The sequence below is a fragment of the Crocodylus siamensis genome, chromosome 9 (assembly GCF_052110815.1).
Source record: "Crocodylus siamensis isolate JL-2025a chromosome 9, ASM5211081v1, whole genome shotgun sequence".
NCBI classification, from domain to species: Eukaryota; Metazoa; Chordata; order Crocodylia; family Crocodylidae; genus Crocodylus; species Crocodylus siamensis.
The window spans coordinates 42,273,873-42,290,098 of NC_143403.1; the positions used below are offsets into that span (position 1 = coordinate 42,273,873).

Sequence of the window (16,226 nt, forward strand, 5' to 3'; positions counted from 1 at the left end):
CTGGGGTGGGAAACACTAAGACTTAAAGAGCATCAGCACAGGGCCGTGCTGGGGGCTGCCTTTGTTCACAGCTGCATATTCCCCTTCCAGCTTTTCCTCCCTTTGGCAGCATGGGCAGAAGACAACATCTGCTGCTGTAAGGAAGTGCAGGTATAGCACCAGCCAGAGGCCTGGATTGAATTCTTGCTCAGCCCCAGGCTTCCTGCAGACCTTGGGGAGTCGCTTTGACTGCCCTTCATCCTGCTTCCTTCCATTTCTGTACAGAGATAACAGCCTTTGTCACACTTGCAGGAGCATGTACATTGAAGAGGATAAGGTGCGGTGAATTAGTGGTAGTGGAGCCCAAGTACGGTAGATAATCCCACCCCATCCATTTTAACTCCAGCCTTCCATTCCCCAGACTTTTCTGTATCTAGATAAATTCAGAATGTGTCAGTAAGGTTTATGATTTCCAGATTTCCCAAGACTAGGACATTCGCTGGGAAACACAAACGTAGCACACAGCAACAGGGTAGTAACACTCTCAGCTCCAGTAACGCAGCTGTATGTTCCAGTCTTTCAGAACCCAACCCACAGGGGTGCGTCCGAGCCAAGGTTTACATTTGATTGTGTTCAGCAAAACACAACTATTAGCTTAGTGTGCCAAGGCAGTTCCTTCATTTGGCTTTCTTTATGTAAAGAGCAAAGGACACACCTGCTCTACAGATTTAGGGAACAGATAGATTAATTAGGACTAGGAAGCCTATGCACTACCATGCTTCTCTGTTTCCACCATGTGCAGTGCAGCAGGCTAATGCAAAGACCTTCACAGGTCATCTAGTCCAGCAGTTCTCAACCTTTTTTTGTACTAGGACCCATTTGTATATATCAGTGGTCAGTCCCAACCCACTGCTCTTCACTCTTGACCTGCCCCAGCCCCACAGTGTGTGGAGCATAGAGGGCCCCAAGCAGCCCTGTAAAGGCTGTAAGTTTATCACATTTTTCTCTTTTAAAGAAGAATCCATTTTTAAAGTTTGTTTGCAATCCTTTCATATAGTCTTGGGACTCACTTTTGGGTTGTAACCTCCCGTTTGAGAAACACTGATCTACTCCAATCCCCTGCCTGAAGGAGGATCCTCTCTAGCCACACCAACCTATACAAATCCATAATCTTGCCTCAGTAAAATGACCACCAACCCTGACACAACACAAAACACAGCATCCTAACCTGCCACAAGTTAAGTAGAGGGATCATGGAAGACAACTTCTGTAAAAAGGTATTAATATATAAGAGACCCCACATAGTGGGCTATGCCCCCTGCTACAGAGGAAGGCAAAATCCCCCAGTCTAGCCTTCTTCAACACCTCCTGAGCCAAGGCCATGCTGTTCTGGACAATGCTCAGGAGGTGCACAGGAACTTACGGGGCACAGACTATACGTAGGGGGGCACGTGATCCCCAAGATTGGCCAACGCTGGCTTCTGTGGGCAGTCACTACTTGCCACTCGTGTCAGCAGGCAGTCCCCTCTCGCTGCTCGCCACCCCCAATGTCATCTACAGGTGGTCCCTGCTTGCTGCCACCGACACTGCCACCAGCATCTGCGGGAGGCTCTCGCTCACCACTTGCCACCCCACTCCCATCCCGCCACCGACACTCCTGCTGGCATCTGCAGGCAGTCCCCTCTCACCAGTGATGCTGCTGCCAACATTTAGTGCCCCCCACCCCACCTCCCATTCCAGAAGGCACCAGTCATTCATGTCAGAGGGTATTAAACACAATCCCCTGTGTACTCATTCACCTGTCTCAAGGGCTAACCAACCACAGGAGTAGTCTTCTATGCAAATTAGAGCAGTACATTTCTTTTCTTGGAATCAAATACAGAGACAAACACATACTACTGGCACTGGATTCTCAGGTGGATACATTTTGAACAAGCCAGAGAAAAATAAAACTGAACTCCCTGATTCATGGTAATGATAACAGATTCCCTGCTGTTCTCATTCAGTTCCCAGCGCCCATCTTGTGAAGTACTGGCTCCTCCTACAGTTGGATTTTCTGCATCCTGAGGTGTAATTCCAGTGTATTAATTGTCTAAGAATATCTCTGGTGAACACCTGGCTGGATATATTGCCTAGACAATTAATCCCTTCCCTGGTGAACAGAAGATCTAGTCCGTGGTTTTTGAATATCTAGATAACTGGTTCAGGAGTTTTGATCATGCTCTTGACTTTCCTGCAGGTCTGCAGCAGGTACTACTAGCTGTTTCTACTTGTTGCTGGTTCCTTGTACTCCAGAGAACACTGTTACTCTCCCATGGAAGTGCCCTACTTCTCTATGATTCTGTGATGCCAAGGGAGAGGGCTTCCTACAGCTGATATACATCAGTTTTATGGAGTGGAAAGTGCATATACTGGAGTGCAAAAAGCTGGGAAGCAGATGTGACAGGGCTCACTCCCCCTTTCATTCAGCCCAGGTGTCTGCCTGCTATGGCTTCTGGTAGGAGCCAAGGTTCCCTCTAAGGTGCGCGCATTTGCAGCTGTGCACAACTAAAAGTCTAGCCATGCACAGCCTTTGCAAGACCGCACACCAGGAAAGGAGCTTAAGGTAAGCACTGAGGCAAGGTGGGGGCAGAGGTGGGGGCCTGGTGCTAGCTCTGGCGAACTGCTCTGTGGGCTCCACAGAAGTGCTCCACTCCCCAGCCCCAACGCCACGTGCCTCCTCGCTCCCTGAGGCGAAGTGGTGGAACAGAGCAGTTTCCCTGGAGCAGGCAGAGCCCGCGCCAGGCTTGGGCCCCAGTCTCCAGCCCCCTTTGGTAAGTGTCCATGCCAGGCCGAGGCGGCGTACTCACAGACCATCACTCCTTAGAGGGAACATTGGTAGGAGTACCAAGCACTTAGACCAGACTGAGTAACTTCCTGTCAGAGCAGGGATTCACAATTTGACTAAACTGTTGGTTCACATATAAGCTATGTACGAAGCAGTAGTGATGTAGGAGGGTATGACTGAATCATCCACACTTGGGAGAGGGGTCACATCTCCCTATGTTGACTTGGGCACCACAGCAGTCTCAATAATAACCTCCCCTTCACTAGGCTGAGAAAGGAGAGCAAAAGTCATGTTTCAAGGGGGAAGCTGATCACCAGAGGGGAGCAGGAAGACATTTTGCAATTCACCAGGCACATAAGGAAAAAGTTAGGCCTCTCTGGAAAGTATCAAGGTGCCTGTAGACTTGTGGGGATGCTGCTCCAATGAACTGTAATTAAAGTGTGTAATTAGCATGCTTAGTGCATAATTAGCATGTTAATTAGCACATTCCAGTATTCAGCATCCCTGTGCTTCAAAATGCTGGTGGGGCACTTTAACTAAAGCTTGTGGAATGAACTTTAGTTAAACACCACTGCCACCATTTTGAAGCATGGGATGCTGAATACATGAGACACTGAGGGCACTTTAATTAAAGCAGCTCTAAGAGCCACTCCAATTGAAGTGCCGCTCTCCCCCAGCCTCAGAGCACATTAGCTACTAACCACAGCTTGAGGTGAAATACAGGTTTCCCTCGCTTTATGCTGTACATGCGTTCCTGGAAAATGAATTTGCATAAAGGGAACCCACTCTACAATGTAACAAATAGGGATACGTTCCAAGACCTGTACTGACCCCAGGCCCATTTCTACCACTTTTACAAGACAGTTCTGGTACTCCCCAATTAGCAAACGGTGCACACAAGCACGGGGTGATGGTAAATGTTTAGCTGGTGTGAAGAGAAGGTGGTGAAGGGTGTTAAGTGTTAGTGAAGTTCTCTTGCACTTCATTGATTCGCATATAACAAATTTCTGGTATAAAAAGGGTTATCATATAAAAGCAAATTCACACATACAGAACCCACATAAAGTAAGAGAAACCTGTACTGGAGTAGCTGAGCCCACAGCTGGCTCTGATGCCATGACACCTAAAATTCCTCTGGTGCAGTGACTGTACTTACACTATCAACACAGCAGCTAGCAGGTCTTTCTAGCAACACTGGGAAGTAGCTTGAGAGGATATGACTGGCTGGCTCTGATCTCCTTTTAGGTTCTTTTCCACCAAAAGATAAAGATTTTGGCTCTTGATTTGGGTATATACCTTCAGGTATATTGATTTTTGGTTCTCACCTCGCTCTATACCACCCCCTTGATCACCCCATCACATAATATAGCTACCCTATTTTACAGGGATACTGAAGAAAAAGTGACTGTTACATGATTCACAGGAAATGTTATATAGCTAAGCCTTCTAGATAATTTAAATTGGTTATTTCTGTCATTTTCCCCTCTGTGACATCAGCTCCTGCTGCTTCTACCCAACCTGTCATGATGCTGGAATGCAGACAAAGTAATCATTGTCATGGCAACATAAGATGACTGTGACGACAGTGCAAAAACCAACTAGTTAAAGAGGAAGCTCCAACTCAGGTGCAAATCTAAATAGCTTTTCAGTGGAAGATACAAGCAGAACTGAGAGAAAGAAATGGATTAGAGAAGGGAAAATGCCGGACAACTCCCTTGATTACAGCTAGTGGCCTCATTTGCTTTTAATTCTAGTCATGTAACCAGCCCAAAGAGACAAAGGCAGTTCCTACACATAGTACATTAAGGGGCTATAGTCAGCACTTTCTGTAGATGCAGCAGTCACAACCTAGCTTGGGGCTGAAAGATCAACTCTGCTTTGCCATAGCCCCATGAAAATCCACCTTGCTATCTGGGGCTGGCCTGCACACACATAACCAAGCTCACTGGAACTCTTGTTAGTGGTTTCATTAAGCCTGCATGCTTGTAGCTCTTGAGCCCCTGAAATAGCATGGTATTTTTAAGGCTGTTCCTTTGCTCAGATCACACATCCGTGTTTTTTTCCTGTAACAGTCAGGAGCAGAAATTTTAATTTTTTTTAAAAAAGCAACCAACTCGCATACTCTCTCAATGCCAGGAGCATTGAGCATTTTTCTTAAAACATCAAATATTCCAAGGCTTGCAATCCTTTTTCTTGTACAAGTCTGTGTGGACACTGCTTTGGAAGCAGAAACATTTTAAAGTGCAGTTACATCAAAATAGGGCATTCTCTGAACTAAGTGCTCACACTGACTGCAACAACATACCAAGAGGTATGAATTACAGATGTAGCTGTTTCAGTGGCAGTACAATTACACTTACACCCCTCATGGGAGGCTGGATACTCACACTGCAAAGTCCAGTACTGTGCATTATTGATCCTTCCTTTGATGCTAATCAGTTGACAATATACTCCACAACATGTGCGCCTCTGCATGGCTTTGAATCTGATCTTTGTAGACCCTAACACAGCAGAGAATAAAACATATGCACATAACGAACTTGGGGAAATAACAGATAACGCCAGCTGCATGAAGAAAGCAGACCCACAAAGCGCACAGCTCCACACCAGCTCTTGAACATGGATGTGTATTTTAATAAAAATAATTCTGTCAAAATACAACAGAATGTGGGTTTTCTTTACCATATTTCCAATACATTTTTAATAGGTTTTTTCAGTTAAAATTTCCTCCTTCTGAAGGTTTCATGCTAGCATTGGGTAACTTAATTCACGAATACTAAGCTTAGACTGAACCAATGTGCACAACTTGTATGATGTCCATTTAGCTGATGTTCTTAACAAAGAGGAAAAACCCTTGAAAGATGCTGAAGAGTCTGGAGGAGCAGAGAGAATATCTGCTCAGTCACGATTTGTATTGTAGGTTTTTTATGGTTGACATGGCTGGTAAAAAGAAACAAAACAAGAGTGTCCTCACATTCCATGCTAGAGCTGAACTTTTCATACCTGAGTTTTGAGCAACCAGAAGAAAATTAAATTAGAATGTATACTTCATTGAATTTTTTCTCCTTATATACTGAATACAGAAGTTTAAGATGTCATCAGCAGCCTCCTACTCGCAGCCTTCCACATGACGGTGTCTACAGAGTCAAGAGGAGCACATTTAAGTACACATATGAAAAATAAAAATCCCAACTAAAATTACTAAACAGAATAGCCTTAAATAGTGTCACATCCATTTTGTATCATTAACATTTTCTGTAAAAATCCAAACCTCCAGAGCCATTTGTTGGTTTTCATTTCAGAATTTGAAATGATGGGAGCCCACCAAGCCAAAGCCACTGGTACACTCTGTGCACTTCCTACTAATTTGGGATAAAGCCCTCCAAGGTTGTGGAATTCACCTTGTCAAGTGTGTGGAAGATGGACCAAAAATGAGTGGGGGGGGGAAGGAAGCTGAATGGTTGGTGGTGGGGATGGGGGCAGGGAGAGGGAAAGTCAGTTGTAGGAAGCCATCTCAGTCTGGGAGGGAATGGGGTTTGTATAGGTTTTGGGAATATCTCTGCAGTGCAAAGCCCTCATTATAAAACTGGCCATGAGCAGTTTCATAGTTGGTAGGGTCGGAAGGGACCTAAGCAGGTCACCAAAGGTGTAAGGTATAAGCCGTTTAAGACTACTCCCAGTGAAGGAATGTTTATTTTCAAACTAGACACTCCCAAATTATCAGTTTGTCAAGCACATAGCCAGAACCAGATGCAACTCACAGCACCAACCCCAAGGCAGGAAGTTCTAAACTATGACACCTGCCCACCACCACCTTTCCTGTCCCCACAGACGCGTCAGGAGTACTCTCTGATTTCATTTCAAGCTCCTGGTTGGGATGCAGTGTATACTGAACTAGCAAGTACCATCAGTCTAATGGTAACATTAGCTTGTTAGGCAGAGAGAGGGGGCCACAAGGCATCAGTCTTCTGCAGGAGACTAATATCTGTTTCCAGTGGGAGACTGGGGGGACAAAGGGGAATGATTAGACAGGGTGACCCAGTGCTTCCTCATTACAAGGCTCTAAGCACTCTCTCTTGAGACCTGCTCTAAAACGTCCTTTCTAACCCAATCACAAACCTGGCTAGTGGTGGATACTGGGCTCCATTTCCTCACACAGGCAGAAGGACATTGTTCAAAGCACCTATCAGCTCAGACATCAAGAGCCATGTCTGGAAAGATGACTTCCTGCCAAGGAGGAGACCAAGAGGCAATGCATGGTCAATTTTTCAGACTGCCTTCAACAGGACAGGAGTCTGGGGTGCACCTGGGCAGTCAGCTGGATGCTATGGATACTTGGCTCTTTCTACCATGGATGTCAAAACACTTTGCATTGGAGGGCCTCTGTCATGTCAGATAGGAAATTGGAGACACAGAAAAGCAAGGTGTCTTGCTAAAGGCCAGTAACAGAGATATGGAACTGGACCCAGTATCTTGCTGCCTCCCCACAAGGGAGAAGACTAGAATATCTGATTCACATACAATCACACAGCAAAAGGCCTTTCTTTCCCTGGTCTGGTTTCACCATCACACTGGCTATTTTGTGATGCGTCACCAGGCCACATTTGGGTTGACATACTCTTCTCAATTTACACCTGTGTAACAATGATTATCTAAACCTCATTTAAGCAGAGCCTTGGAGTAACCAGAACAACCACAGGTGTCACCCAAGACAAGGCCTCCCCTTGACAGTCAGAACAGTAGCAACAACCATGCAGGGAGTACAGTAGAACAGTCCCATGCACTGAGTGTTGGAAGCTAGTGGGATCACTACTCTGGCAGTATGGGAAAGATGCTTGTGGAGGAGCTCATTGCCCTCCATGTGCAGCTCCTTCCACCTGAACTGAAGCCACAGTTGGATGGAGGCACATTGAGCATTTTGGAATAGCTATATGATTGTGAGGGCAGGAAGTAAAAACTCTAAATGAGCCGGAAATATTATAATGAGGCACAAAATAACCACAACTCCTCTGTTGGCAATTAGAGAGAGAGGAAAAATAAACATGTACTCCCTACAAGCCAGCCACAGCACTATTTTAGCACCCCCTATGGAATGGGACAGGAAGTGCATCCAAAGCAATTCCCTTCCCCTATCATTTTGCCATGCCCATATCCATCCTGATGAGACAGTCTCAGGAGAACCCTTGTCTAGCCGTTTTCAATGTCAATCTGGATTCCCAGTGGATAGCAACAGCTCTAACTGATCCAGACCTGGGGCTGCTGTGGGGCCACCCCCCCTCCCCCCAGCTTGCTTGATCCACTGACTGGTCTCTCAGTGGTTTTACACTACTGCCATGCATCCAAGACAATTACATTACTCCTGATTTTTAGTGTAGCAGGGCTGAGTTGGTCTGTGGCATGGATAGAACCCACAGAGGAAGCTGGCAGTTACATGAGTGGATCAGCTTACAGTCAGCCAGAGCTCAGTCTGCAATGATCTTCAGCTGTGCTTGGTAGCACTTTCCTGTTATCCCACAGCTACTACTGTCCTTTGCTCCTGACCTGCAGCCCTGCCGTTCTACTCCTGGGATCCTCCTGAGCCACGTGCAGTATGTTTCCTTGCCAGAAAAACTGACCTGTGCTGCCACATGGGGAAACACTGAGATTCTTATTGAGCAGACTTTTTTTTTTTTTTTTTTTTTTTTTACACGAAGGAGCAAAACAGAAGTCAGGGGACAGTGTGCCCGACTGTCTAAAATGATGGGACTCAAAGGCCCATTCCACAGTCGCTCCTGAGGGCCTGTCTGCATGGGAACACTCATGAAAACTTCTCAAAAACTGATCCATTCAACTGCATTCAAACTCTTGTTCAGAATTAAAATGGCCTTCATTTGGTTTGGCTTACTTCCTTTTTCAAAGTCAAGAAAATAAAATCAAATGAAGGCCACTAACCCTGAACAAGGGAAAACCAACAGAAGTTTAATGCTGTAACTCACTTTACAGTCACGTTTAGCTAATTTGGATACACGCCCACAGATTGACAGTCACTCTTCCAAATGTTCAGGATCAGATCACAGGCTACATTATTGTCTCTGTACAGAGTAACACCATACATTTGTAGAAGTTTTGACAGAAAAAAAAATCTGGCTTGAGTCTGTGTTTCATTTCAGCTGCTTGCAGGACAGCAGCAATGCTTACACTGAATATTCACAACTTGTTTAGCCATCATGGGACACTTCAAATACAATTTACAGCATACAGAGGTGGCAGTAGGACAAAGCTAGCTGTGAATTTTTAATGCACAATAACGGTTGTTATATCTCGAAAATTAGAGATGGATCCAGTAGATTATACAGAGCTTTGGTGCTCTTATAATAATCTAAGGTACATTTGAAAGTGTTCATGATGAAGACCTACAGTGCTCTAGCAAAGGGTGGGGTAAGTGACTGGGAGAGAGAGAGAATGGCTAACATGTTATCTACACAATCACAATAGACATCTAAATAAAAAAAATAATACTTGTGCTTTTAAATGTCAGACTACTTATAACCTCATAATGTGCCAATCGCATGGTGTTTATGACCCATAGAAGGTCATCAAGGACCAGTGAGGAAATAATATAGAAAATATGGTCTTCATGTGTAGTTAAATTACAGACTAGTGTAGTGTGATGTTTGCTATGACTGCAGTAGAAAAAAGGGATGGGACTCTAAAACATGCTGAGAAAACAATAAGGGTTGGCTTGCACTCCCAGGAACACCCCGCTGTGCCAGTGATCTCCATATTGTAGATGGCTGTAGGCACCATATTGCAGCTGAAGTTTGGCAGATGGGATGAAACAAATGGCTACTGGGCAAAATGGAGAACGAAAGCAGTTTTCCTGCTCTTTGCTAGCCTGCCAATAGTTGCAACGAAATAAGATAACTGAGAATGGTAATTTGACTAGACTGTTGGTTCACATGTGCAAATGAAACATTATATTTTTACTTTCTGTTATCTGTAAGGTAAATAATTAGAAAAAAGGAACAGGAGACTCAAGTAAGCTCCAGACAGAATGTGAGTATTGGTAAAGAAGTCTAAGACTCCTGAAGGCCTGAACAACTCGGGCTCAGGACACAAAGGAGAAGAGGATGCAAGCTGGAGTTCAGTTTCTATTTTCCTTGGTACCTTTAGACACGAGTCTCACCATTAGCTTCATTGGATGTCTCTTCTTCCATGTCACAAGGAAATCTGTCTCATGCTTTAGGTTACAACTAGCTGGTGCAAGTCAGGGAGGGTTTTCACAAGCAGGCAAATATACTGTGTGCCCCTTTTTTGCCTTTCTTTGAATTACCAGCTCATGGACACTTACAAAGGCAGGATACTAGGCTGATCTGGTAATTCCTATCCTCTTATGGGGCTACCAATCATTAAAACTTTGCAGATTGCAATCTTTGAGATGTCTCCAAAACAGGCTCCTGATGAGTGTCCAACCACTTGCCTCCTATCTGGTATTAGTAATGGGTTCCCCAAAAGCATAAGGGTTACAGGAGCAGCCCTGATAGCCCCACACTTTGTGAAACATCTCACAGGAAATAATGAGAAAAAACCCACTGCAAAAAATACAGCCTTTCCTGCAAATTATGATGATTCAATATCCAAGAAATGGGAAGAACCAATGACCAATGATCTCTATCAAGAACTCATCACAAACCAAAAGAGCTAGGAAAGGCACAGAAGTAACCAGAAACTGAAGAACAGAACAGAAGAACTCGAGTCGTTAGGAAAATTGTTGTCACAGCAGAAAAGGTAGTATATTCCTTTAACCCAAGGAGCCAGAAGCAAGATTCTAATCGCAAGAACTTGAAAGAAATGCCTGTAGTCACTGCAAGAACTTGAAAGAAATGATTGTAGTCACTCTGGTTACATGGTCAATTCAAAGCTGGGTCAGCTCAGGAGGGGGAAGAAAAAAAAAAAAAAAATCAAGCTGGCACTCTTTGAACGAGTTTAACAGAATAAACAATAGATCAGAGGAGCAGCAGTGTTCATTAACCAGAACAGAACTGAGCACCAAGGTAAGCTCCATACCATGAACACTCCCTGTGAAAACTGAGTGAAGACAGAGAAATAGCTGTTAATAGGACAATGCCAGATGTCTCGAAGGGACTTCCTGATGCCTTGGCTCAAGAACATTTCATAGATGCTTTATTATAACAAAGGGGAAACTGAGATAAACCGACTGCTCTAGAACAGGGACCAGCAGCCTACAGGCCACAGTCAGATCTGGCCCATGAAGAGGTCTGATGGCGGAATGGCATCACAGAGCTGTGCCACGCCCATCCTTTCTGCACCACCTGAACCTACCTTTGCTGCAGATGGATTGGGAATCCAGCAGCTAGTTATTCGAAGAGGCAGAGACTTGCAACCTTCAGGGATGCCCAGGTTGCAAGCTCTGGCTGGCGCCAGCAAGAAGCCACCTACCCATGCTCTAGAAAAGTTAGTGGAGTTATGAAGCAAGCAGTTTTCAGACATGTTTGCTAAGAAAGAAAGTGATCCATACTGCAAGGCCAATACAGGGGCCAATGGGTACATTAATACCCTGTATGACAGAAACAGCTCTGCTTAAAAGGATGCAAGAACTATCACTATATGTACAAGCAAAAAGTACAACCCCAAAGAAAATTCTGTAAAGAAGGAGGTAGTAGTGGTATTAAGTAGGCTGAAGCTAGGATAGCTTCATGCAACCAAGAAAACACAAGAGATGACAAGCACTTGGGAGAATACTCAAGGTTGAGGGATACAGTTAGGTATTAAGTAGACCCAGGCCATCAACCCCAAATTAGCAAAGCCCAACCTGATGAGGGCAGAAAACCAGATGGTTCACAATGAAGAGCAATTATGAATGCAAGATCACATTACCCTGCTTTTAGCAGATGCTAATGCAGCACTTTCACCAATAGGTGGCAATCACCATCTACATGCAGGCTACAGTTTCACATCACACAATCATGGCAGCTGCATCTTAGCAGGGGATCTTTATATCTTGCCCTGCCTCCACCAAACAGCTGTCTGAGGAGGCTTGCCTTCTGTCTTCCACCACAACCATGGACAGGAATGTTCTGCATTGCAGGAAGGCCCCCTACCTGTCCCTTACCTGGCCTCAAGCATGGGCTGCTAGGGACTCCTTGGGTACGTCCAAGCACTGCAAAGCAGCACAACACTAAGACATGAACTGCTGCTAAGCTCCTATGCTAGAAGTGTAGCCAGGTCAATGCAGTACCGTGCGCATGCCAATAAGCTTTACTTGAGAAGCAGAGCCTATTGGCTTGCACACAGCACCTCACTTACGCAAGCACACTACTTTTTGTTTAGGACTAGTGTGTGGAACAGGCATAGCATTTCAGCATGGCATGTGCGCGACACCAGGCAAGTAAGTCTACAAATGCAACTGTGACTGTGGGGGCTGGGCTTCAGCAGAAGGGTGCCCTAGAGCAGGGGTGGGCTGCATGCAGCCCACCAGGCCATTCTATCTGGCCTTTGGGGCCCCTAAAAAATGTAGAAAATTAATATTAATCTGCCCTGGGCTGCCTGTCGTAGGCCCGAAATGGCTTGCCGAAACTCAGTAAGTGGCCCTGTGCCCAAAATAATTGCCTGCCCCTGCCCTAGAGTCACCTGTTACAGCTTCAGTCCTCTGCTCATGATGCTTAACTCAGTGAGGAAGTTCCCTCCAAACCAATATAGCTAACACTTGACATGTAGAGAGACAGGTACTAACAGATACTAGCCAGTCCTTCCTCCATGTGGTATATACACTCTCTTGCTATTTGAGCTGAAAGGATGGGCCAACTGGAATTGTAAGCATCAGGTCCCTGCACCTTACACCAAGTATGTGTAAATGAATTGTAATGCACACACTTTCAATTTTTCATTACTCCTTCTAAAAAAGTGATTTACATTTTTTTTTTTAAAGAAACAGAGGTACATGCAGCATTGGCACTTCTGCAACAACTCCAATCTTATAACCAAAGCTCTACTGGGATTCAGTCAGATCAGGTGTACTGTTTTGTACCTGCAATCATATTGTATCATCTTATGTGTGAACAATGGCACGTGGCTGTAACATGAAATGCATAAAGCCCTGTCATGCATCATTAGTCACATAGCCACACACACTCCTCTGAACACTATTAACCAGTGAGTGCTTGTAATCCAAAATGCCTGGCAGCACTTTCGTGAGCCCACAATATTGATAGTGTTAGAGTTGCATTGTAATTGTGATGGTCCAGGAATTATGTGAGGCAAGGCTTTTGTAGGGTGATATCTTTTATGGAACCAACTGCATAGCTGGGATAGAGTTAAGACAAGCTTTCAAATTCAAGACATTCTTCATCAGACTGTTCTCTAGTTTATGAAGAACATCTTGCATTTTAAAGTTTGACTATACAGTTAGTCCAGTAAAAGTTATCACTTTAAGAAATCTTTGCCTCCACAGAATTGAAGCATATTACTGAACTGAAGCATCAATTCTTGTTTGGGCTTAAGCAGTCATAGCTATTTGGGGCTTGATTTGTTTCCAAACTCAAAACACTTAGCCTCCAGAAAACATACCTGCTGCCTTTAATGTAATATAATGGTTTGGCCCCTATTTACATAAAAATCTGCCTTATTGAAAAGATGCTGTACATAGCCTGATTCTATAAAATTATGACATTTGCAAGCTGCAGGAACAGAAACAGGACAGCTACTGTCTCAAGTACAGTGCTTCTACCAGGCTTTTGCACTTTAGGAAGAGCCCTGTGGATTTATTTCATGTGTGACCATGAAGATTCCTGGCAGACAGTTCTAACTAAGGCAGCATTTCATCCCCTAGCCTTATTATGGAAAGAAGAGAGATTTGTAACCAAACACAAAGCCCTGTGCCTTTGATCCATTTGGACTTTTTAGTGCAACTGCCAAGAACAAGGTAGAGGTATCCTTTCCTCTCGCTTTTCCCAATACTAGGACAAACATGCTTAAGTGATGAAGCAGTTCTTGGAAAAAGAATCACTTCCCATTTTGAGCACCTGGCAGGAGAGAGCCTAAAAATAACTGCAGGAAGGGGTGGGTAGGAAGGGTACAAGTGGTGTTGGTCTGTGGAGAATAAATACATGAACAACTTTTTTGCCAAGGTGGAAGAGACCTTTTTAATGAATGGGATTTAAATAAAAACACTAAACTGTTCTTGGGGAAGAGCTCAGGTAACCAGAATGGGATAAATATTGTGTGTGTGTGCGCGCGTGCAGTGGTGGGTGGGCAAGGGCGGAGATGGAGATACGGTTCTTAAGAAAACAACAAGCTGTCACCAACTTGGATGAGCTTTATCACTAAATTAGCAGAAACCAGCTCAGTACAAACTCTCCAGATATAAATACTGGTGGCTCAGTCAGAAAACAAAATAAAGATAAAAACCTAAATCGGAAGGCGCTACATTAGATTAACCAGCAAATACTGAGTGCTGCTGCAGCCACAGTGACAGGGGAGATGGGAGAGGTCTGCCAGCCACTTCTGGGGCTGGAAACTGCTGTGTGCTGAGGGACCACTGGTGATGAGGGACTAACTCAACCAGCATTTTGTCCTTTCACTGGGCAGCAGGGAGGTCAGGCTAGGGAAGAGGAGGTGTTGGTGGCGGCAATGGAGGGTGAAGGGCAGCACTGGAGGACATCACTCCATCTCATTCTGGTGGCTAGTGCAAATAGTCGTCCACTCTGGCAAAGGAGCAGGAACCCAAGCCCACACGAGCCATGAGCCGCAAGCACTCTGAGGCCTGGCCCAGGGCAAGCATCAGGGGGGGCTGTTTTGGCAGGTTCTGAGATTCTGTGGGGAAGAAAGAAAATATCACTTTAGAATGGACGTACGGCAGTGATTCATGGGCCTTGCCCCTATTATGAGCTACACCCATGACCTCTCAGCCCCTCACCTACACGCTGCAAACAGTGCCAAGGGGAGCATGCTGTCTTGAGAAAAAAACTACTCACCACTCAGAAGGCTGCTTGTGCAACAGTTTTGCCTCTGCACAGGCTCACACACCCACACATGCCCACCCATCCAGATGCTCCTCCTGGCACCGTAGAGCTTCAGGAGCCTCTGAAAAGTGGCGCTGCTCAGGGCCATGTGAGTGCACCATTGTGGCGCCAAATGTTGAGCCAAAGCAAGAAAAAGGCTGTGCTGCCTTCTTGCCTACCACTGAATCCTGAGTATCCAAGAAAGCAGAACTGGGACAAGAACAGGAAGGTGGGTGAGGAATAAAACCAAAAGAAGTGCCATACTGGGTCGGACCAGTAACCTGTCTTCAACAGTGGCAGAAGTGGATGCTATAGACTAGAGAGAGAGCACTGAACCAGACAAATCTAGAGTGACCTATTTAATACCCTCCCTATACCTATACTAATACCTATTCAATACCCTCCCTGCCATCTACCATTATAAGTTAAGAGATGCCAGAGGAAATATCTTCAACTGTTCTGTTCAATAGCTATTAACTGATCTATCATTCATGAATTTATCTAGGGGTACTGAGTAAAATTAGCACTATTAGGGGTGCAAACACCCACAAGTGCTTTACAAGATAAACCAGAGATGTCAAATAGGAATCATGGTGTAATAAACACTCTGGCCTCTTGTGGTCTTTCTTAGTTCTTTACAACACAAGAATTCCTCTATTATTTTTCTGTATTCAAAAAATGAGTGAGAGTTAAGAGCAAGCATTTTCTGAGGGGTGTCTTCAATTTAAAAAGGTTGAAAATGCCTGCTCTAATTCTTAGCCTCCCTGGTGCCATACATGTCCTGTCCTGATCTATCAGAGAAGAGCTAGTTCCAAGCTATTGCTTCCTACCCGGGCCCTATGCTGCTTAGTGGCAAGCTCAGTAGCAAAGATTTCTGCACTAATGTGTTTCTGGAACTGGCCAGTTCCCTTCTGAAAGGTCTCTGCCCTGTGGCAACTACACACTGTGGGTGGTTCAAAACTTGCTCTTTCTGGATTGGGTCTCTCAGGGGATTCTGGAGTGAAAAGCTTCTGTCCTAAGGCTGGAGACGCCTGCATCTGCTGGAGAACACACGGAGACTAGGGTCCTGAACCACTGCTGGGCTAAGAAACAAGCATGTATAAGGCAAATAAAGAAGCAGCTGTGGGCATCTGTCTGGAGACATAAATGAACCAGATAGAAACCGCACAAACGCAGGTCTGAAGCACAGGGCAAGTGGCTGAAATGCACAGTTATATAAATGGCAAAAAAGGCTAGTGAGAAGAAAGCAAACTGGCTACAGAAAATGCTCATTACAGTACCTAAACACCAAGCAAGACCCCCTCCATGTAGCTAAGCATGAAAAGGAAAGACAAGCAGTGGATGAGGCCAGATGGCCCTTCCATAACTTTGGCTCCATTTATTCTGTACACCCGAGGACACAGCTTTCCAGAAAGCTTATA

General features: G+C 44.9%; 2 protein-coding genes across 3 annotated transcripts in view; both read right to left on the minus strand.

The window, feature by feature from the left end:
- Positions 1–5,936, minus strand: part of GFOD2 (Gfo/Idh/MocA-like oxidoreductase domain containing 2) — an 80,668-nt gene extending 74,732 nt beyond the window's left edge. Inside the window, exons 1-2 of the mRNA XM_090063421.1 lie at positions 5,810–5,936; positions 5,194–5,307 (exon numbers count right to left, since the gene is read on the minus strand). The gene's annotated coding sequence lies outside the window, so the exon portion shown is untranslated. The remainder of the gene's footprint in view (positions 1–5,193; positions 5,308–5,809) is intronic.
- Positions 5,418–16,226, minus strand: part of RANBP10 (RAN binding protein 10) — a 199,280-nt gene continuing 188,471 nt past the window's right edge. For both annotated transcript variants that reach the window (XM_090063419.1, XM_090063418.1), the window contains exon 14: positions 5,418–14,617. In XM_090063419.1, the coding sequence (XP_089919545.1) occupies positions 14,487–14,617 (131 nt within the window). In that variant the 3' untranslated portion in view covers positions 5,418–14,486. The remainder of the gene's footprint in view (positions 14,618–16,226) is intronic.